The sequence below is a fragment of the Telmatherina bonti genome, assembly GCF_933228915.1.
Source record: "Telmatherina bonti genome assembly, chromosome: 3".
Lineage (NCBI taxonomy): Eukaryota > Metazoa > Chordata > Actinopteri > Atheriniformes > Telmatherinidae > Telmatherina > Telmatherina bonti.
Window position 1 is genome coordinate 18535471 of NC_136621.1, and position 8516 is coordinate 18543986.

The 8516-nt window shown below is 36.3% G+C and overlaps 1 protein-coding gene across 1 annotated transcript; it reads right to left on the reverse strand.

Moving 5' to 3' along the window:
• Positions 1-1823: 1823 nt before the first annotated feature.
• On the reverse strand, positions 1824-8005 carry tmed1b (transmembrane p24 trafficking protein 1b). The gene is made up of 5 exons (XM_079238245.1): positions 7746-8005; positions 4781-4878; positions 4501-4690; positions 2758-2925; positions 1824-2665 (listed from the first exon to the last, which is right to left on the reverse strand). The coding sequence occupies exons 1-5, from the start codon at positions 7941-7943 to the stop codon at positions 2615-2617; spliced, it is 705 nt and encodes a 234-aa protein (XP_079094371.1). The 5' UTR covers positions 7944-8005; the 3' UTR covers positions 1824-2614.
• Between the last annotated feature and the right edge of the window lie 511 nt (positions 8006-8516).

The window sequence follows — 8516 nt, forward strand, 5'->3', positions numbered from 1 at the left end:
GAATTCAAATAAAAAAATGAAATTTTCTTTTCAAAAAAATAAAAATAATCCATTATAAAAAATTTTGTCATTTTATTGTTTTTGTTATTGTACTTATCATCTTGGGCATTATAGCAGCCGAATGATGGTCTGGCTACCGTGTTGTTTTTTTCTAATTGAAATCAAGAAAAATGAAAAGCATATATATATATATATATATATATATATATATATATATATATATATATATATATATATATATAGTTGGAGTAAATAAAAGAAAGAAAAAGAGAAAGTAGGGTGACTGGTACCTCTTCTTTACAATTCTGCCCATTTCTTTTCCAAAACTTTCTTTGCATGTGCAGGTGGTAAAAACAGTACAGAGCGGTCCTTCCTGTCACACCAACACCAATGTGTGCGTTATACACGGGAGAATTCAGGGCAAAACTTTTCAGATTTGCATTATTAGAAAAAAAAGACAGTTGAGCAGAAGAGAAATGTTCACTATTCTGTGTGCAGCCTAGCAAGACCTTCCTTTTGTATGCTGTGATGGAGCTGTGGTTGTCATGGTAACTGAGGCTGCCAAAGGCAACCAGCAGTACAGGATGATGTTAGTCACTTTTAGGCTGTATATACTTCTCTACAGGAAAGGACAAAGGTATGCAGTTCTACTCTGATTTCCCTCCACAAGGTGAGAAACTAACTGGAAATATTGTGTTGATGATCTTCTCACACAGGCGACCTCCACAAGTCCCTTCTCGCCCCGACCACTGGGGAGGAAACCTCACATAAAAGCCTCGCACCAGTTCGGCCAACCACACTGCTCTGCTCAACGCACTAGAAATTGAAAGACTTGATTTTGTTAAATGTCCAAATACCAAACCAAAGCAAATGTGTAACAGGTGATATCGCATTCAAGAATAAAAGAAATACCTCTGTAATGACAGTTTTATTACAGTTTGGCTTAATAGTTCTTTGTGCAGATAAATGCTGCTGAAATGTTGTGGTTCTTTATCTGGTATGTCTTGTAGACTTTAAGATTTTAAGTAAATGAGGGAAAATAGCATACTTGCTATGTATAACAGCTACAAAAGGTGTCCCCTGTCATTTCCATACCTCAGCATTAGCTACATTAATCCCAGTAAAGTAATTCACACAACTGCTTCTTGTTTTTTTGTACATAATCAGGCATAACATGACGACCCAATCATTAAGAAGGTCATCTTGCTCAGTCAGGGTTGCTATTTGGGAGGGGATGTTATTGTAGGGGAATCCAAGTAATTCCTCCTTTATGATGTAAATAATTTAAATCTCAGAGTGCAGGTTTTCCCAGCAGGGCTTTGCTTTAATGTTAGCTGGTCAGTGTGCGAGTAGAGAGTATGCCATGTGCAAAGCATCTCCACAAACACTGACCTAGAAATTCAAAACACAAAAGCACAAGTCTTACAACCAGTGAAGTTTACACAAGTTTAACTTGGTTCCAGTTTAACTGCTGATAAATGTATGTTTTAAGTGTTTAATTATTTGTAATTATGTGATGTTTCAAAATAGTTTTTTTTTTCTTAAATGAACAGTGTGTCTGCTTACATGAATCATGATGTATTCTATAATATGGGGAGAAAATTATTTCCATTTATACAAGAGGTGAAAAATTTTCCAAAACGAAATCTTAACATTTCAGCTTCGATACTTTGACAATTCAACTATTTTAAAATTTAAAAATTCATTTTTGCTAGAATGGATTACTATACATTTTCATAAAGATTTTTAAACTACAAGGAAAACTCAAGGTAAAAAAAAAAAAGATGTTTTTATTATCATAAATGACTCATGAAAACCGGAATTTTTCAAAATTTTACAGAATTCACAGACATTGTTTTAGTAAAAAAAAGAAAAAAAAAAGAAAAAAGAAAATCTGTTGACATAAGATGAAAAGATAATTTGATCATCTAAAAGACAAAAGAACAGAAGCCTAAAACAGAAACACACCCAGCATGTTCCGGTTATCCTGACAAACCTGAACTGACAATCATATAGCGACATATTTTTGTTGCAAAGAAAACTGATCATTTTGGCAATAACGCATTGAGTCCTCTTTACTTACTTTTTCTTATTACTTAAAAACAAACAAACAAAACATAATTCAAGATGGACTTATACTGGCACACAGAAATCAGTACCCTCTGAAAAACAAAAACACCGAACTAAATCAGATCATCATCAGAAAGGCCATAGCCAAGGAAACAATTCAATCACTGATTTTATGGCAAAGTCTCACACTGACAAGACCACAAGAGCAAACGCCAGCAACACTATTGCACATTGTTCTCCCCTGAAAGCCAGCAAAGTGGAGGTTTATTGTCCACCTTCTACCTTATTCTGATGGTAACATCACCTTTAAAGAGAAATTTCCAAGACCTTTAACCAGTTTCATAAGTTGAGCATAACATGCAATTTCCTAATTGGTTATTGGTTTGTGGCTAGATCTGACTTTTAAGGCACTAAAAGAAATGAAGTGATCAACTTTTCAAACTCTTGCTCATCTGGTTACCTTTTATAATCTAACAATAATTAATCACTGCTAACAAACGGTTCTCTCTGGGAATCTGTCTCATATTACAGCAAAACGATGCCTTTACGTGCAGACCCTTCGTTTATCATCAAACAGTTTGCGCACGGTGTAAACCTGCGAAAAGACATGGAAAGATATTAGATGATGGGTTTAACAGAGTGACAGGCTGAGCTGCAGCTGTGCCCTGTTGCAGTGAACACATTTACCTGGGTAAGAGCCACACACAACATCACCAGCACACTGGCACAGGACCAGAATGAGACCCTCCAGAGGTTATCCTCTAGAAGGTTTCGATCTCGTGCTTCAAAAGCCCGCAACACTGTCTGCATCTGCCGGCTGCGCTCCAAGCGTCTGTGCAGGGAGTCCATGGAGTCCTGAAGGGGATAAAAAACAGATATGATTGATGTGTAAGTCAAAGACAGAGATGAAAGAAACATGATGATAAAATAAGTTTTGTCTCAAGACTTCAAGCTTTCAAGTATTGCATGTTGACCTTAGTTGAGCCACCTAAACCGCCACGTCCTTCATTTTATGTGAAATGTCAGTTTGTCAGGAGACAAACTACAACACGGCCTCATGACATCATCACTCGCATAATTTAGCTTGAAAAATTTGCCCTGATACACATGAAAAGACTTACAATAATAATAAAATTAGAATAAAAATTAGAAACAACTAGCTTCACCTTGAACTTTACTTTTTATAAGAAAATGACATTTAAAATGATTTTTATTTTAAATAAAATATCATTTGATTTTAAATCAAATATAAGAAATTATCAAAGCAAAAAAAAAAAAAAATCTACAAATTAATGCTTATATATTTATATATTTATCCCATCTGCAATGCAGCCCCTCAATAAGCTGTAGCCCTCCCAGTTACCATTAGATCTGATGACAAATAGGAACTGATGTGCAATCTACATTGGTGGTGTCAGCATCATACTGTGGGCGTGTTTTCTGCTACCAATGACTGAGAAAGTCTTTAGAATCACAGGAATGATGGATGGTATGAAATGCAGGGGAATTTGTCAAAAAAATCTTTATCAGTCGCCACAAATTTGAAACAGAGGGAAGTTCACCTTTCAGCAGAACAATGCCCCCTAAAAGAAGAGCTAAAACACCACTTCAGTGGTTTAAGTGAAAATGGTTACATGTGTTGAAATAGCCTAGTCAAAGCCCAGACCGCAATCTAACAAAGCATCTGTGGCATAACTGATGTTACACCAGCAGAACTTAACCAACCTGAAGGAGTTGTTGTGATTTAAGCCACTTAAATCAGCATATGAGTGTCCTCACCATGTCTCACAGCCACATATCAGATACATCGACCTTCATACTAAAGTGACATTAATAAGATTTTAAACTCACAACTGATTATCACAATTATTTGTCCACACAGCTCTAAAATAACAAAAAACAAGAACAAATGAAACTCAAATAAAAACGTGTATATGTAACATTTTCCAAATTCAAAAGCAATAATGACATAAATACTATGTTAAATATGAAGAAATACCAAATTCTTAAATGTAACTTTAGAGCACTGCTATGCATTTTCCTAATCGTCAGAAGGACCATGAGGAAACTAAAACCAAAAGTGCGTTAGTGTGCATTTCCCACTTCCCCCAGTTTGTCTGTGTGTTTGTCTCAGCCCCATGTTCAGATTCTTCCAGCTGATTACAAAATAAAAAACAGAGCAGAAACAATTTCCTTCTTTTGAAGTGACACCAAATATGACTTAAATATTAGTCAGAAGTGTGTTTGTAGAGCCATTTTCACATGTGAACTATTTCTAGTAGGATAGTGTGGTGTTGGATTGATGTCAAAATACATTCCCAGCCTGGACATTGTTTGCTTGTGTGTGTGCTGAAAAACAGCATTGTTACGGGTCAGTTCACAGCCAACAAGTCCATCTTTGCTTGTCTAAACTCAAGTCATGTGACCCACCCTGATGTCATCCAGTTTGTATTCAAGCAGGCTTCCATCAGGCTCCTCTATGCCTGGCCACTCTTCATCTCCACCCACATCTCCTCCTTGTCCCTCAAGGATGATCTCAAAGAACACCATCTTTTCTGAGAAGCGACTGAAGCTGTTATCGAAGCAGATTTCATAGTCTCCCTCCACTGTAGGCTCCACCCTGCAATACCAAGTCACAAAAACATTGAATGCTGGTAAAACCACTGCGTGGTGAGTGATATGAATGTGACTGAAGACTCGTGCCACTAACACATGGACTCCATCTGAGCGGCGGGACTCCACGATGAGCTGGATGCCTTCAGGGGATAGGATGGTGAAGTCTACATCCATACCAGCACCTGCTATCACCTGAAAGTACATGGATGAGAAAAAAAAATTCTTTAGGGGATGAAGAAAGGAAACAACAGGGTTAAATCCAAACTTCATTTTACCAGAAGTTTTGGACATTAAATTATGAATCAAATATATTAGTTAAACATATTACTAACATATACCCTGTTCTTTTAAAGCTCATCTCCAGGAGGCCTTGAACTGGTCTGACTGGCCAGCTTGTAGCTTCTCAATTCATTTATGAAAATAAAATATGTCAATACAAGCTATAAAAGTGTTTTAGGGTAATACAGATTAGTCCTTGAGGACAGGGTGGACTAAAACAAATAGTTTAAGGAAGTTAACAAGCAGTGAAAGAATGAGAACTTTCTGCAGGGTCTGAAACTCAAGCAAAAGCTTTACACACAACATCTGCATGAGCATGCAACAGGGAAAGTGGTCCGTTTACTAAAGAATTCCTTTATTTTGCTTAAACTTGATCTTCACAGTAAGTTATTTATGACAGCATGTGTTTATAAAAGAATACAAAAAGCCTTGGTAATAGCCCAAAAGTCAAAGCTTCATGAGGTTTAGAGAAGATAAGGGAAATTCATTTAAATGACTACATAAAATGGATTATTATTTGAAGGTTGATTTCCTTTCACACAAAATAGTGTACTACCCTCAAAGCTTAAGTTAAAAATTAGGCATTTAAGCTTCTTTTTATACCATTTAGAGCAGGGGTGTCCAAAGTCAGTCCTCGAGGGCCGCTGTTCTGCAGGTTTTCCATGTATCCCAGTTCTAAAACACGTGGAAAACTTGCAGGATTGTGGCCTTCAAGGACCAAAGCTGGACACTCCTGATTTAGAGAATTTGACCAGTTCTTATCAAGAACTTAGTTGTTCCCAGGTGTTTTCCCATGGTTTAGAATTCTTCTAAACAAAGGTCTTCTGTCCTCTTTTCAGACACACTGAAGACGTGAGTAGCAAAAAGACAGGAAGCTCATGGAGGAGCTCAAAGCTTCAATGGCAGATGTATCAACAGTCGCCACATGCAACTTAGTCTTACAAATTCACACAGAGGAAGCACTTTTTTCTGGTCTTTTCTTTTATTTATTTAGCAGTTTGGCTTCCTTCTATCACCTTTCTCTCACATTTTTACCAGGAGGACCAAATATACACAGAAGAAAATGTGATAACAGGAAGTGAGCAAACACATTACCGTGACATTTGTGATGCCTTATACGGACGCAGGTTTTAAGCATCTCATAAGGAACTGAACAAACTTTAGTTTGTGATATTAGAAATGTTTTTCCTCAAATAATTCAAATGCTAATGAGGGTTTATTCAGGTTTAGCAATGAAAAAAAAAGAGCACGTCACTTCCTGGGTTACAAAACGGTTATTAATCTGTGGACATGCCAGTGAGTAAATACACAAAACCAAACAGGCCACTTTGGAGTGTATCTCTGCAACTATATATATATATAAAAAAAAGACTGTGTTGTCATACATGATTAATTTGCCGTGGTAGTATTTTTCTTACACTTCAAACTGAAAAGTCTTATCAAACGGTTATTACAGCTGATGCTAATTTCATTAAGGTAAAATCCCCCAATCTCTGAATGCAATAGCAGGAACTTTATTTAGAAACAAGATAAGTGACATCATAGTTTTATTAAAAATGACTAATCAGTGTGGAATACAACTTCAGTCACATTAACGTGGCAATTGTGTTTCAGTAGGATATTAAGCTCATGGACACCCTGAGACAAACATTTACACAAACCCTTCTCAAAAAAGATTAATTACATCTGAGACTGAGATTTTACCACTTTTTCATTTCTCAATTTAGACAGATATGTGGCCTAAAAAGTTTTTTGATAAATCATAAATCCTGAAGAAGTGCTTATTTGCCTTCTTAAAATAAAAATGTTGATTGTTTTAACAAATGCTCTCAAACAGCTGGGACAGTAAAATAAATATGTTTCCGGCTATGTGATCATGTTTATTTAGAGGTTGTGATAGTTTTCACATTCAACATAATTACTTGGTCAATTTCTCATTCTTTATTCTTTACTATTAAACTAATCTACTTTTACATTTTGCATCATGTAAAAGTGTGTGATTTGTGTCTTTAAGATGAAGAAACTGATTATTTGCTTTGTATAGCACTAATGCTGCTGTTATGCACAAAATGTGCTTTTTAAGTCATGTTTGATTTGATTTATAAGTAGTTTGATGTCAAATGAAAATAAGGATTACTTACAGCCTTGTCTGAGACTGTGACATCATGTAGTTATGATTGATGGATAATATTGACATTAAGTCTTAGTAATGTTTATTCTTTCGATAACATGCATCATCCAGGTGGAACAGGATATCGCTTCAGGACTTCAACCAGGACATGTAAAGGCTGAAGCAGCCGGATGTGTTAGGTCTGCTAATTTTTTTTTTTTTTTTTTTAAACTTAATACAATGAGGGATGTGTCATCTCTTAATCTTGACAGTATTTTCCTGAGCAGTCTTGTTACTAATTAAATCATTTATGCTCGTGTCATTGGGACCACGTTTTCATTTCCAACCCATGCGGCTCAGTTTGATTTGTCGTTTTGGAATTGATTCAGATGTTCACCATTTTTTTTTCTTTTATTTTACAATGAGGCACAGGAATACAGATCTATAAAAGCAGCTCCCAATTGGTTTCATCTACATCCCCGGAGAAGAAGATGACGGAGGAATGCCATTTGTTATTAGCAGGTTAGTTTGATGTGGGCTAATCATATCAGCTGCTAAAGCTAGCAACCTTTTGCCACCAACAGAACCTTTATTATCAACAAAGCGATTCTTGAAAACATATAACTAGTTGAGAAGACAATAAGTGATTGTGTTTGCTGCACACAGTTACCTGATATTCGACTTCCATCGTACCGTTCTTTGTGGTTGTTTGATAGAAACACTCAGATCTTCCGGCTGGCAGGAGAAACGTAAACTCGCTGTCTAGGTTCTGTCCAAAACAGCGCACAGAGCCTGCACACCACAGAAAGACTATAGCAAGGCTAAGCAGTCGTCCTCTGTCTTTCACCCTCATCAAGAAAACATCCATGGTAAAATATTTTTTACACACACAGCTATCTAAGTTCAGCCATCTTCTTCACATCCCTCTTCCGCTTGGGAACTTTGCGATGTTGTGATTGGATGGAGGCCCGCGAACGACAGACCAATTAGAAGAGGAAGAGTAGCAACGCTTTTTTCCAACCACTGCAGAGCTGACGCTATGGAAGCGTTAAAGTATCAAAATTCAAATAAAAACACAACAACAGAAATGTTTTTTTCATTTTCAGAACATACCTGTTTTTCTTTCCTCATGAATACAATGATGAAAAAATAATCCAAACCACATTTTTAATTTCTTCTTCAGACTGCTCATCCTTGAAGTGCATTTTAAATGTCAAATCACGGATCTGAGTTGTTTATTCCGCTTATACCATGGTAAACATTTTTGTAACAGATTTTTGTTTAAATTTTTACAACACTTGGTAAATAAGCTAAAGTACAGGAACTATTTCATTTTGACTTCTATGTACTTTTTATGTGAAACAACCACAGTCAAGCTACAGTGCGTTTCTCTCATTCACCTGTCAAATGCCAGCTGATTTGAATCAGTTGATTAACACGT